The 15,114-nt window shown below is 54.4% G+C and overlaps 1 protein-coding gene across 3 annotated transcripts in view; it reads right to left on the minus strand.

The window, feature by feature from the left end:
* The window catches only part of RARB (retinoic acid receptor beta), a 171,500-nt gene that overhangs the window by 13,270 nt on the left and 143,116 nt on the right, over positions 1 to 15,114 (minus strand). For all 3 annotated transcript variants that reach the window (XM_030330639.1, XM_030330640.1, XM_030330641.1), the window contains exons 4-5: positions 13,478 to 13,638; positions 1,248 to 1,424 (exon numbers count right to left, since the gene is read on the minus strand). In XM_030330639.1, the coding sequence (XP_030186499.1) occupies positions 1,248 to 1,424; positions 13,478 to 13,638 (338 nt within the window). The remainder of the gene's footprint in view (positions 1 to 1,247; positions 1,425 to 13,477; positions 13,639 to 15,114) is intronic.

Raw genomic sequence — 15,114 nt, forward strand, 5'->3', positions numbered from 1 at the left:
GATGAATTGCCATCCCCAGCCAGGCTCACTGAGGTGTGTGAGGCTCCAAGGAGCTGAGGTTTGCAGACTCTGTGGGGTGTGGGTAGGTGACAGGTGAACGCTGCTCTGATGTTTCATTTTTTCCTGAACGTCCCTACGTTCGTCCCAGACCCTCTGACGCTATAAGATGAAAAGATACCACATATACTCTCAGGATCCCTGGAACTTGTAGCTTATCGAGTAACCATTACCACTCCTCCTAAGATCCAACCAGTAAGTGGAAAGACACATAAACATTCGTGCTTCCTGCACGACTGCCTCACACGGAGGTCTTCTCTCCTCCTGAGCAAGACTGTGTTTAATTACAGTGAGTAACTATATTTGCTTTGCAGAACTGTTTATACCCAAAGCTATGAAAGATGTAATAAAAAGAAAAATCTATGCTTTTAAAGCACTTCGAAAGCTAATTTTACTTTCTCTATTTTCTGAAGCATCCCCGCAGGCCAGCTTCCCCTCCCACTTCCTCCAGAGGCCCATCAGCCTATACTACCCCCCGCAGGCGGGACAGACCCCCGTCCCCTCCAATGAGAGCTGCTTCCCTGCCCAAGAAAACCAACCCAGCCAGAATGAATCATATCATCCTTGATGCCCCTATCAGGAAGAGAGAGGGTAGGTATCCAGCCAGGAGACCCACAAGGGAAAAGGTATGACAGTCGTCATTACCCTCTCTAGGGCCCTAGAAGCTATGGTGTGAGAATGGCAGAGGGAGAGAGGCACCAGGAATCCATTCCCTTTGCACAGATGGGGACACTGAGGCCTATGGAAGGAAGGGATTTTCCCAAGGCCACTGACAGGTGGTTTAAGATCAGAAGGTAGAACTAGGGTGCTATGTGCCACCTCCTGTCGCTCTGGCTTCGAGAAGTGTGACGGCCTTTGAAAGATCTATAGGACTGGCCCACGGAAGGGGCTTTGGGGGAGCAAGCAAGCCTGTGACCGAGCCAGGCTGGGTCCTTCCCCAAGATCGTGCAGTGGGGGTTCCCACACCAGGGTCGAGAAGGTAGGAGGTTCTGCCCAACTCTGGGGAGGGGAGGGGGTCTCTGAGCTTTCAGGAGTGGAACTGAGATTCAGGTAGGAAGGACGGGGCTCAGTGTGCAATGGGAGTGGCAGGAGGAGAGGCTGGAGAACCAAAGCCTCTGCAGGTCTTCAAAGCATCGCTGTCCCCTCCTCCCCCCACCCAACCCCCACTAAGAGTTCAGAAGGGCACATACCAGAATGTCCAGGCAGGCGGCCTTCAGCAGGGTGATTTGGTCTGCAATGGTCAAGCCGGTGAAGCCGGGCAGACGTTTAGCAAACTCCACAATCTTAATAATGCACTTGGTGGCCAATTCACTGAATTTGTCCCAGAGGCCCAGGTCCAGTCGGACTCGATGGTCAGCACTGGAGTTCTAAGAGGGAAGGAAAAAACACTGTCAGGGGAGTTTCTGGAAAGCTCAACAGAAGGCAAGGAACGCGGCATATTTCCGATTAGTGCACTGATGTTTCAGTCTTGACCAGGGAGCTTCCTGTTGGGGTGGCTGCGTTTGGCTAGGATTCTTTTTCAAATGCTCAATACCGTATCCCTGCCCCAATGGCTCATCAAATGACAGATACAGAAATCAAAAAAATAAGTGAAGTGAATTAGAAATGAGCTAAGAAGTGAAGGAATGATGGAATAAAGATTCACCGTTTCAGAACCCTGATGAATTACGGGCTTGAGGCATTGACCAAAGAGGCAATCCGTCATGGAATCACACACCCGCCATCTATGAAACAGTCACGCCAGCACCCGAGTGGACCTCTCCACGGAACTGCAGGAAACCCAGGAGGCAGAGGAATGTGCAAAGTTCCGCTATGTGGGATGCGACCGTCACCACCCAGAATGCTAGAGACTCTGTCAAAGCAACGAATTGGTTTCTTCAACAAATACATTGCAAGGGGATCAAAAGAAACGGAAAGAGAAAGCTGCAGACTAGAAGCAACGCGACTGAGGCGCCGATGGACCGGCAAATGGGCAAATCACGGCACACCCGCTCTAGCCTGCGGGAACAACAAAGGGAGCACCCACAAGGCCCGCAAGCACAGATGAGCCTCAGAAGCAACAGGCCAGGTGAAGAAGGCAGATACAAAAACCTGCATGCAGAAGGAGTGCACTTGCAGGACATTCTGAGAACAGACTAAAAAAAAAACCAAAAGACAAAAAACAAACAAGGAGGCTTATCAATTGTAATGTATAGACCTTAGCTGAATTCTGATTCAAATAAGCTAAAAACACGGACACCCATCGCAAGAATGGGAATGTGAGATCTCACTATGAGATGCTACTTGCGATGTGTGAGATGCTACTTTCATGTAATGAAAACATGGCTGCTACGCTTTTGTTGGTGGCAGTTCTCCCCCCCCCCCCCCCCCGAGAACATTAACATATTCACAGGCCAAAGAACATATTCGTAACTGACTTCTGGATAACATAGAACGGGGAGACAGCGTGATGAGGGCTGGGAGTTGAAGTAAGACAGGCTGGGGAGTGATCACAGCGTTCGTTACTCGAGTCTCTCCAACTTCCGCATTGCGTCCGCAGGTTTTCGTAATAAAGAGGTAAGAAAGGGACGGTGTGAATTAAAACAAAATGCTACACTGACAACAGCAGAGCACAGACTCTCTAGCGGACGTCAGTGCTGTGACGGTCACATGCACGCTTCCCCGGGCGCCCCGGGTCCCACCGCCAGGCTGGGCTCTCGGGACACGCTCGCTCGGTGCTAGGACACAGCTCCCTGAGGGGAGCCCCAGGAGGGCACAGCTGCTCCTTCTGGGAGGGACCGGCCTTCTCACCCCCCCCAGCAGCTTTCATTCTGGACCCCGAGGCCCAGGTTCCTGGGGGAGCCGCAGAAGAAATCAGGGGGAAGCCCTCCTCTCATCCCCCTACGGGAAGATTAGATTTCAGTCCGACTCCGGCACCTGCTGGCCGGATTCCTCCATCTATTCGAATACTCCTTCCTTCACTCACGCATTCGACTTCCTCTCTTGCTCCCACCCTCTGTTCCACCAATGCTTCTTGATCCACCTTCAGGCCGCCAGGGGCCGGGGTGTAACTGCTGAGCACACCCGACGTGCACCCTGCCCTGGTGAGCTGACAGCGGGGCAGGGAAAGCACCTGGCGCTCTGGGGACGTGCCACACGGCAGGAGCCATCCAGGCAGGCCCCGGGCTCCGAACCTCGCCCAACCCCACGGTCACCGTCCAAGGAGGGGCTGGCTGTTCTCCGCGTCATCCTGAGACAGGGAAAGCCCTTTCAGAGAGGAGAGCTAACTTGTCCACGAGGGGCCGGAAGTGGCTCCCAGGTCTACCTGATCCCTGACAGGCGAGCCCTCCGGAAGCGACGCCTCAGTCTTCCCGGGGGTGAGGAGGGACAGCCACCCTCCAAGGCTGCAGGGAGATGCGCAGGGTCCCGGAGGTGCAGGCGGTGCCTGGTGTGTCCCGGGGGGTTTGGTCAGCGTTGGACCCCTTTCCTCAGCAGTGCCAACTGCCAACGGCACTGCCGGAGGGTTCAGACAACGGCAATGACCGTCTTCTCCTCTGTCCTCTGGAGCAGAGGTAGCATGGCCAGCCAAGTCCCCATACTGGTTCCCACTCCATGGCCCGTTACGAGCCTCAACCTGGCTTTCCTCGTTTAGCCAGTAAGGAGGATGCTCGGAGGACACACAGGAAACAGAACGCCACTAAGGATTTGCCGGAAATTACTGAAGGTCTCAGCTTCTGCTTAGGACCGCGCTAACACACACCCAAGAAAGCGGTTGGTTGGTTTTCTTCTACTTTTCCTTCTCTAATCTCCAGAGCAGAATCTCCTGCCTGGATCACTGCAACAGCCTCCTCCCTGGCTTCCCTCATTCCACTCTGGCTGCCTTATAGTCTATTCTGATCAAAGGAATGCAAGGGATCCCTTGAAAACAAAAGTCAAAGCAAGTCAATGTACTACTCCGAACCTCCACTGCTTTATCGTTTCATCCCAAGAGCCAAAGTCATGTCACTGGCCTGCAAGGCCTCCCCAGATCCGGGCCCTGCTCTCCGACCTCCCGTCCTCCCACTATTCTTCAGCTCACTCCACCCAGCCTCACGGGTCTCTTGCTTACCCTGAACAGGTGGGCATATGCCTGCCTCTGGGTCTTTGCACTGGGTGTTCCATCCCCCTGGACTGCTGTTCCCTCAGCTACCCACATGATGCACTCCCTCCTTCCTCCAAGTATTTGATCAAATATGTCACTCTCTCTTGAGCCCCACTCTGGCCTCCTCTACTGAAAACTACAGGACCCCCCCACCTGGCACTCCGTGCCCCCCACCCTGCTCGAAGTTTACTGTGCTTGTCTCCTGACACACTGGCCTTCACTTACGTACGTGGGGTCTCCCTGTCCCATTTCACGCTGCTTTGTCCTCAGTGTCTACAGCACTGCCCGGTGCACGGCAGACAGAGGCTCAGTAAGTATGCGTTAAATGAACCAGCGAGGAATGAAGTTCCCCCAAATCCTTGCTAGTTTCAGGTCTCGGGAAGACCAGAATTCTGAGGATGGGGCTCTCCGGGCGGGGGTCTAGGCCTGGTCACGAGGCCGCCGCTGCCTCCGGACGCAGAACTGAACCACCCTGATGGACGGGGAGGCCCCCTGGGCCTGGCGTTCAGGCCTCGGACAAATGTCAACAGTTCAGAGAAGGGTGCCGTGCACCCCAATCTTGGGTTCCTCACCTCTGTGAAAATCAGCCCAGAGCGTCAACAAAGCGAGCTTTCGTTTTTAATGCTGGGGGTGGGGGTGGGGACGCCTCAGAAGGCCTCCAAAAGGTGGCCGCCAACGTTACCTTCCGCAACACCCCCCGGCAGAAAGTGGGCGCGCATCCTCCAGATTGATTTCATTCCTTCCTCAAGGACCTTGGTGGAGCACAGTACACTCAGGGGAACACAAGAGCAAGACATGAGGCCATTCGGGCTGTAATTAAATTTAATAGGCAGTTTATCCCGTTTGTAGGAAGATGACACGGAAGAGAGGGACAGAGAGGCGAGCTTGCAGCGGGCGATCATTTGACAACAGAGTATCCATCTGGAAAAAAAGCCATTGCCCCGACCCAGCGAGTGTGAACGCAGCCTTCATCAGCATCATATGAGCTTACTTCACCACACTCTGGGCTGAGGGAGAGAAGCCTGTCGTACCTTCTATTAAAAATAATGCACCGCCGTCTTAATGGCATGTAAATCTAACTCACTATTATGCAAACTGAAGGGAAGAGGCAGTTAATAAAACACAAAATAACCTGGTGTTTTATTATACTGGTTGCTCGATTCATAGGCATGAGGTTTAAAATGGCTTATATATTATCTGCCAGCTGCAGCAAATGGAGAGCCCTGCTTGTTTGAGTCGGGAAGGAAGGCGGTTACGGGGAGCACGGAGGGAAGTGTGGGTTTTCCGCGGCACTTCCGAAATGGGGGGGGGGCGGGGGGAGGAGAAGGAGAGAGTGAGAAGCTGGGGTGGTGGGGGAGGCCCTTGCTAACAGCTAAGGAGAAGCTCGGCCAAGACCAAGGGGGGAAGGCAGGCCTTCCTCCAACTCTCGTCCCCGGACCCCCATGTCCCCCCTCTCCCTCCCCCACTCCTCCTCAGTGGGGCGAAGCCCGTCTCCAGGTGGGAGCCCCAGCCTGCCTTCCCAGAAGGCTGTGCAGCGGGGACCCTACGGAGGGGCCATCCTAGGGCCATCTTTAGCAGCAGCAAAGCCCAACCCCGCCATGACATCCAATTATACGGCCTTTTTTGTCACGCAGAGGGATCCCTGTCCCGACTGCGGCTGCTTGCAGAACGAGACCCATGAACGGGGACGGAATCACCAGTGACTTAAAGTCCTGTTTGTGGCAGCTCCCGGATACTGAGGCGGCTCAGACAGGCTCGTGTTGCTCCTTTTTTAGCCAAGGAGGAGATGCAAACTCTTCCAAATAATAGACAGGTAAGTCTCCCAGGGAACGCTGGGCACGTCTGCTAGGGTGCCCCCCCCCCCCCCTTTCCCTAGGCCTGAATCTGCCCGTCGACCACGGGACAGGCTGATGCCCAAGCTGTATTTGCAGGACGCTCCTGTCTTCCGCACTCCAAGGCACATGGCCCAGTGTCGCACCCAACAGCCCCCAGAGGCAGGTGCGGTTCCCAGAGCTTCACAACCAGCTCCCTCTCCTCCTCCCCGCACCCTCATCCGGTGGGAGCTGTTCTTGTCCCATGTGGCCGGGGTGGAGGCCCAGAGAAGTCAAGTCACTTGTGCAAGGCGCCCAGCCATCAGGCGGAGGGCACAGGGGCCTCACGGGGCAGTATTGGCAGTCCCTGCCGTCACGCCACTTCGCCCACCCCCTCGCTCCGGGGTCACCTCGTATCCTGCTCCTGGCCTGACCCTGCTGTCTTCTAGAGGCTGCTACTGCACTTGCTATCTCCCTCCTGGCCAGACGTGCCGGATGCTCCCAGCGGGTGGCCGAAAGATCCGTGGCATCGTTATTAGGACAGCATTCTGTGCCAGGCCAGCATCTCTCTGTGGTCAGCAAACACGCATCTAGGCGCTAGGACGACACGGCCTTAGGAACGTACCAGCTGGGGGGTGTCCGTCAGTGGGAGGAGGGAGGCACAGAGGCCCTCAGCACACATTTCGCATTCTCTAGACCCGGACGCTTCCAACAGGTGGGGAGAGGCAGCTTGGCAGCCATCCAACAACCAGGGCAGGGACCAGCCCCTGGGTAGCCAGGGCTCTGAGTAACGGGCCGTGGGCAGTAACAAGGGTCTCGAACCCAGGACCTCCCCAAGAGTTTCTTGGAAGTCTGCCTAGAAGCAAGCATGATATCCCCGAAGGTAATGTTTTAGGGGTGTTCCTGCACCCTCCCTGCCTAAGATTCTGGGACCAACACATGAGGTGCCCCTGGACGGCTGCAGCCCCTTCACGGCTGGTGATCTTAGAGATTCGGGGGGGACCGTGGCGGAGTGTCGGGGTATATAGCCTTTGGAATATACCAGAGTATGAATCAGTGTTCCAGAGGACGTCCAGGAGATGCTAGATTTTGGGGTGGCGTCAGCTACTCTGAAAGGCCACTCATGGCTTCTGGAACTCCGGGCACACATCTGAGAATGAACCAAAGCTCTGCCCTGCTTACCTGCCAAAGCGTTCCGGCCAGGCACAGAACAGCCAGGGCTCACCCTCTTGGCTTGCTTCTCCTGTCTAGAAACCCCACTGGGCTCTCTGTTGCCAATGCTCACATACCTTATTGCAGCTCACAAAGGCCCCGCCAGCTAGCCCTGACCGATCTCCTTCGGCTCTGCATCCAGTCCTCTCTTTGCCAAACGACTGGCCCTGCTCATGCTATTCCCTTGACCGGAAATGTCTTTTCCTTTCCCCACCGCGCGGTAAGATCCAGGGAAATGTAGCACAGTGCCTAGAGGGCATTTTTCATTAAAAGCCAAAGACTCGTGACGTGTACTGCCAGAGGTTTCTAAAAGCTCACAAAACATGTGACAACATTTGATTTTCAGCCAGACTTCACAGAAGAGCAGAACGCACGGAAGGGTGAATGTCCAGGCGCTCCAATTCCGCACTCAGCAGGTGTTTTGGGTTGAATTGTGTCCCCCTCCCCGCAAAGATATGTCGAGGTCCTAACACCAGTAACTTCAGAATGTGACCTTATTTGGAAATGGGGTCTCCACGCAGGTTATCAACTTAAAAATGAGGTCACTGGGTCAGACTCAATCTAGTCTGACCAGTGATAATGGGAAATGCGGACAGAGATAGATGTGCACGGACGTGAAGACAGAGGATTGGAGTAATGCTTCTACAAGCCGAGGAGTGCCAAGGATTGCCCTCAACAGCAGAAGCTGTAAGAGGCAAGGAAGGATTCTTCCCTAGAGCCGCCAGAGAGAGCATGGCCCTTCTGACATCTTAATATTGGACTTCCAGCTTCCAGAGCTGTGAGACAATAAATTTCTGTTGGCTTAAGCCACCCAGTTTGTGGTACTTTGTTATGGAGGCCCTAGGAGACGAATACAGGAGGGATACAGTCAATGTGTGTCAGAAAATGAAAGCACGGTGTACGTGATACAGACAGGGCAGGTATGTTTACTGGCAGAAAACAGGCTCACAAAAGATAAGAGCTCGTTCAAGGTCAGACAACTGGGAGGTGGCAGAGTGGGGATTAGAACTCGGGCCTCGAGATGCCCCCATCTGCCCCCACTGCCCCCACCACGCGTCTCTCCTGGTGGGGGGGGGGGGGGCTGATCTCCTGAGCGTCAGGTCCTGCTTCTTGGGCTGATCCCAGGGTTAGTTTTCTAGAACGAAGGCCAAGTCTGCAAATGGCCGGAACCGCTTACAATACCCTTCCTTTTCTAAAGCACTCGTTTCCTGGGGAGTCTTTTGGAGCTTTGTTTAATGTTTCGGTTAGTGGCCACTTTTCTGAGTCGATTAAGGGCTCCTTAGATCTCCACAGCTCAACCTCACGAGCCCCGCGGAGGGCAGCTTATTTCCACACGGCGTTCATCACCCGATCCAGAGGAGACATGCCCATTTCGCACCTCTCTCTGCCAGAACCTGCACTGGGTGCTCTGGAGCAGCTGTTTCACTAGCCTTCCCAGCAATCCCGTGAGGCGGGCACCGTGCAAATCCGATTCTGCAGAGGAGGGGGCCGAGGCTCCTCTGGCGGATCATGCACGGGCAAGACCGTGGGTCTACGAAGCCCGAAAACCCAAATGACACAGTTGCTGGAGTTGGACCTATGGAAACAGAGGGAATCTCCTCAGAGCCAGGATGCTTCCTCTGGTTTGCTTCTTCATTCTGTTTTGGAGACTCCTCTATAAATAGCCCCTGCCCTGTTTTCCACCTTTCCCTTGGGATCCCCCTCCCGCTCCTCCTGGTTTTTGGAGGGGTGGTCACTGGTTTAGGAATCTTCCCAAGGAGACTAGTTCTGAAGCTTGGAGGTCAGAGCCCTGCCCGGGCCGGGTGTGGAGGGCGGGGGTGGGGGGACATATGTTTCTGCCTCCCCACCCATTTCTGCTGCCTCCTCGGGCCTGACCATTTGTCCCAAATCTACCCTAATTCGAGAAGAAAAAGGAACTACTCTTTCAAAGGTCTGTCGGTGGGTGGCTAGCTGCCTTTTTAATTCCTCTCTGCCCACTTATTCCAAAGGCATCTGACAGGGATGCCAGGCTAGTGAAGATGGCAGGAAGTTTCCTCGCAGTGGAAGCAACTGCCTGGCTAAAAAAGCTCTTTATAAAAAAAAAAAAAAAAAAGCTCAACTCGGAACTAAGAGCTTGCCGAGAATGTGTTATGGCTGCTGTTATTTATTTATATCCCCACCTACTTCCAGAAAGGATCTGAAGCTGCTTACAATAAAAACTGAGCTAGATCTGTGTACAGAGTAGAAATAAAGAGAAAAGCCAGATGAGAGGCTGTATCCGAGCAGACTTGATTCCACAAATGGGCAGCGTGCTTCTGGAAGGAGGTCGGCTGCCCTACGTGTGGTTAAGTTCCCTCGGAGAGGGAAAACAGGTGTATTTCCACTTTCCCTGTTGGATCCAAAAGAGGTGTAGAAAGTCCCCACAAAGTGCTTAGGATGATGGGAACGGACGGTGTCTCACCAAAGACAGACGGATGGGGAGGGGTCCTGGAGGCCGTCAGGGAAGCTCCCTGCCTTGGGCCTTTCAAAAGCGGACCCTGAGACTAGGATCTGAGCGCAAGCAGCTTACTGGGAAAAGGTCTCAGGAAGCACTGGAGGAGGGGGGAAGGGAAAGAGGTCCAGGAAGACCATCCCTGTGGGCACGTGGGCTCCTCTTGCTGGGAACCCCTGGGAAATGGTTTAGAGAATACCTAAGGGGTCTCCTCCCCAGGGGCAAGGAAGCTACGGCTTCACCCACCAGCTTCTACTTGTTCTTGGGTGGGGCGTTAGTGCCCCACGTGAGCCAAGCAGCTCCGGCAGCCAGAGCAAACCTTCAGGGAGGGTCCCGCTTGCAGTGTGAGCCCTGGGACAGGGCTGGGGCCCTGTCAGGCCCTGCTGCGCTCTCTGGGAAGGCTGGGCAGGCAGCCTCACTAGCCTGGACACAGGGAGAACCAGACCTGTGGTGTAAAGAGAATCCAAGAGGAGAGGCTACCGGGTTTGGAGGGAGGCCCGGGGGAAGGGAAGGTCATAGAGGCCGAGGCCGACCAGAATCCTGCGCTGGCTTTTGGGGTGGGAAGGAGCTATGCCGACTATCAGAGGGAGGTCTGTCCCGAAGGAGCATTTTGGTCCCAGGCCCTTTAGGAAGCCAGGCCACACCAGGGCATGTGTTCTAGGCAGAGGCAATACTACACCTTGTGTTTGCCCAGCCTTCCCCCAGAGTAGAGTGGACGCCATTTCATCGGGTTACCAGGTGAGTCAGGGCCTGGGGGACGGCCTAGACCACACTAAGGGATCCCGCCTGGGCCAGAAGGGAGAGACCCCTAATATTGTAGCAAATGATCCCGGATATTGTCAGAAAATGTCTCTCACCTCATGACCTGGCTCCAAAGTCTCCACTTCCAGAAAGCCCTCCCTACTTTGACTGTTCTCTTTTACTCTGTCTTTTCCGGAGCTCACGGTGTATTTATTCGTTGAGAACAGGTACCCCCTCTCACCTAGATGCCCAGTGGTTCCTCCTTCCATTCTACCTTGCCATCCGCCCTCTTCATATATCCTGTGTATGGCATGGTTAAAAGGGCTGTCCCTGGACTCAGGCTGTTCACAGTCAAGTCCCACTTATTGGCTATGAGACCCAGGGAAAGTAATTTAGCTTCCTCATCTCAGTTTACTCATCTGCAATATGGAAGCAACCATACCCACTTCACAATGTCCCCATAAGGAGTCAAAGATTTAATATTTATTTAGCACGGTCCCTGGTACATAGTAAATGCTCAATAAATATTAGCCATAGTAATAATGGTGATAACAATAAAGGCTCCTGATGACAAACTGTCTATTCTTTTCCATTATTTACAACTAAAATACAAATTCCTGAGCGTTCGAGGTTCTGCAAGGCTATTTCTTTCTCACTTCCCGGTCACTCCCAATTTAGTCTTGCCCCTCCCCTCACCTCCTTCTGTCCTTTCCCTGGGCCCATCCTCAGTTGATTTCCTGGCTGCTGAGGTCAGGTGCACCTTGATACTAAGCCCCAGACAGTGCCGGGAATTATTTCTAAAAGGAATAGGTGATACTCTCCTTGGCACCGGTAATGAATCACCTTGCTTCTCCGTAGTGCCAGAAACACCTGGCATGGGACCAGGTGCCCGGAGCATCAGTTCACACACAGCGAATGGATACGTGGTGGCTGTGGCTTCTGCCACATCACTGTTTTTTTACGGGTCCCATTGCTGAAGCTTTTTAGGAAGTACTGAATTTTTCTAACCCTTTTATATCATCCCCATTCCACAGATGGGAAAAATGAGGCCGAGAGAAGTTAATAACTTGCACGTAGTCATGTGGCCGATCGGTGGCTGAGCAGGAGTGAAGCCACGTTCATCTGGTTCGAGCGTCCTTGCTCTTGATGACTCACCCTGTGCCACCTCTTGGTCCACGGGCCTACTTTGCCTCTCGGTTTAAAAGAGAAGCTCCTTTACGGCGTCCAGCCTTGTCCTGCGCTGGGTCTGCTCTGGGCTAGGATGCCATTCCCCAAGCTCGGTGGGGGCCTGTCGGCTGAATCAGGCCCTTCCCTGGGCCCGGGAGGGTAGGTCAACGGCTTTACGCATCGGTGGGTGAAGCACGCCAAACGTCTCTCCTCCTTGACACCAAGGGCCTGGGTGGGCCCCCGAGTCCTCCTGGGTCTTGCTACTCAGAGTCTGGCTCACGGCCTCTGCCAGCCAGAGTGTGGTCTGCAGCCGCGCCTGAAACGCCCCCACGGCCCCCATCGCGACGCTGAACGTGTTGGATCGGAACCTGCCCGTCAGCAAGACAGCCAGGTGCCTCACTGGGGAGCACCGCTCTGGGTCCATCCGGCGCCCCCTGAGCCAGAGACTTCGGTGTGGCCCGGCCTAACTGCGGCCACCCGACGGGCAGCCGCGCCCGAGAAGCCGCCCGACGCGTTCTCGGACTGATCTCATGGCAACCCTCTGCGCCTGCTTCCGGTTACCATTCCGTTTTACAGAAAAAGCGGGTGACGGCACCCTCAAAGGCACGGCCCGCAAGCTCCCCAGAGCGGCTTCGCAGCCCCTGCGCTCACTGTTCCTGGTCTTTCTGCATCACCGTTTCCTCTTTACGTCGGGACCTTTCACGCTCTTCTCTTCCCGGCGCGCCAGTCACCCAACCAGCAAAGGCTATAACTGGGTTTAAAAAAATTTCTTTGAATGTTTCTTGATTTTTCAGGTGGGCGGAGGGGCAGAGAGAGAGGAGAAGAGAGAATCCCAAGCAGACTCCACACTGTCAGCACCGAGCCCGATGTGGGGCTCGAACTCACAACCGTGAGATCATGACCTGAACCGGAATCCAAAGTCGGCCTCTTCCCCGACTGGGCCACCCAGGCGCCGCAGATAATTGGATTTCTAAAAAATACATTTACCAGCATCTTAGGCAAGCAATGTAAGCTACTTAAGGAGGCCAGAACAGCATTCTAGTTATATTCATTCATTCGTTCGCTCATTCACTCAACAAATAACTTATTGAGTGCCTATTATGTGCCATGCACTGGGAATTGGTCTCAGTGAACATAATACATGCAAAAACCAGCTTAAAAAAATGGAAGTAGCTCATGGGTCTTCAGTGACATATCCCAGACCCGTCAATATACGTCACCCACCCTTGATCCCACATCCTGCCCCTCCTGCCTTGTCTTCATGTCTACGCGCAGTGAGAGCCATTTCTGGCACAGCTCTGGGAGCGCAGCTCCTCCCCGGGGAGGAGTCACGCCTGTGCTTTCCCCAGCCCTGGCTTAGGGGGCTGACACCCTCTCTCAAGCCAGACCGCGGCCCAGGGGAGGGCCCCCGTAACGTTGGTTGGACTTCACAGCTGGAGGTAGGTTTTTAAAAGACGGCCCCGGGCCCCCTCTACGGGCCCCCCCCCCCCGGGCTCTGTACAGGCGTCTGTCATGATGGCTGCAACACCTCACCGGTTTCCCTTGTCTCCTTCACCAGGCTGTGTGTCCCCTCGAGGAGCGACCTTATCTTGGTCACTCATGTCGCCAGTGCCTTGCACACGGCCTGCACACGGTAAGTGCTCAGTCTGTGTTTCCTGGGCACACGCATGCTGGTGGGACTGGATGGGAGGAAACACCCAGCCTTCTCAGTGACCGTGCCGAGGCCACCACACGAAGGGAGGCGGCCACTGCGTAGCCCCACGCCGTCCACCTACATGGTCTGGGCTGAATCTGGGTGGACGTGCCCTCCAGGGCAAGGGGAGAGGGAAGGAGGGAGCCAACATGCATGCAAGGGCCTGCACCTACCCTCCCGGCAGCCTCGGGCGAAGCGTCTCTTACCGTGGTGTATTTACCCAGCTGGCAGAGCGACGGGAAGGTTTCCTGGTGAGCTTTTCGGATCTTCTCTGTGAGATCGTCCAGCTCAGCCGTCATCTCATAGCTTTCCGTGCATTCCTGCTTCGAAGGCTCCTTCTTTTTCTTGTTCCTATCATTCCTGACAGCTGGGAATGAGAGAGAAGGCAAACCAGGGGTCATTAACGGCCGGGCCTGTGCTGCAAGCTTCCATCTCCCGACGCCGCCTGGACTCACTTGACACTTGGAACAGGAACAGTGGGAAAAGGTGCCATGAACACATCTCCCAAGAAGAGAGGCCTGGCGGCCAGAAGGGCCAGGCGGAGAGGAAGGTTTGTCTGCGTGTGCACCTGCCAAGTAATTCTTAAAGAGTTACTTTAAGGGTCGCCCAAAAGGCTGAGAGCCTCAGTTTGTTTGGACAGAACTTTCTATGTGGACCAGTCCTCAAAAGATGGATTTTCCCAAATGCCTCCCCATTCCCTCCCACCCAGTTCCAGAGGCTCCGAGGGAACCACTCAGGCCCGGGAGACACGTTGCTGAACAAAAAGCCTTGTTGCATCATGATTCGTGATTCCTAGCTAAGCCTTCTGGTTTGTTTTTTGTTGTTGTCATTGTCTTTTAGTTTCCTGAATGAACGGACCCTTTTGAAGAGATTCATCTCAAAGGTGATGGGATGGTGATTTTTGTCCCTTTGTGCTTTTCTGCTTCCTAGACTTTGGTATTCATCACATAATCTTTTATTATTATTTGCAAATACCGTATAAATGTATTACATATTGTATACATCGTATATAATATTTAAATAAAATGTTTATAATCACTTATTGTTAAAAAAAGTTATTTTAAAACAATAATCTATGCGTTGTGGGCCCTGGCCTGAAAAACGATCGGTCCACTCATTTGCTTATTCATCTATAGCCGCTCCACTCTACATCTTGTCTGGCCCACTGACCCCTCGGCAGGTGTGGTCTTTGCCTCAGCACTTTCGCAGCTGAGCGTGACGCCAGGATGAGTCGAGTCCCAGGACCCGGGGCTGTGGAAACCCACGCTTCCCCTCGCAGCACAGAGCTCTCGGATGACTTCAAACCCGAGTGTCACGCAAAGCTCTGGCCTCGGGCTAGGATCTCCCGGGGAAGGGAACCGCAACCCAGGGAGGCCAACAGGTGAAACCAGACCGCGCAAGCCCTCCGGGGCGTCCCCATTCCCCGGGGGACCTGGGGGGTGGCCAGCCTGGACGCCACCTGGCGTGTATGCCACCGCCCATGACCTGCGAATCTGTGCTGCAAAATGACCCAGGTCATAATCCGATCTGCCCCTAAGAGGATTTGGCTTGTGTTGCCTCCCTGAGAGCACCCGGGGTGATCTGAGAACTGGCAGCTCCCTGGGTCTACACGGTGAGGATCCCGAGGCCCCATATGGGGCAGACTGAAATGAAGGCCTGGGGAGCTGGGGAGCGCAGCAAGGCGGAGAGGAAACAGACGGGGATGGGGACGGGAGCGCTGTGAACGGTACTGAAGGATCCCAGTGTCTGTATAAGTCACTTACTCCTGACCTGGAGGGAGGGCAGCCGGGGCGAATATTCACATTCTCGAGCATCTTAAGCATTGTACTGGGAACCGTGTCCG

Source organism: Lynx canadensis, chromosome C2 (assembly GCF_007474595.2).
Source record: "Lynx canadensis isolate LIC74 chromosome C2, mLynCan4.pri.v2, whole genome shotgun sequence".
NCBI classification, from domain to species: domain Eukaryota; kingdom Metazoa; phylum Chordata; class Mammalia; order Carnivora; family Felidae; genus Lynx; species Lynx canadensis.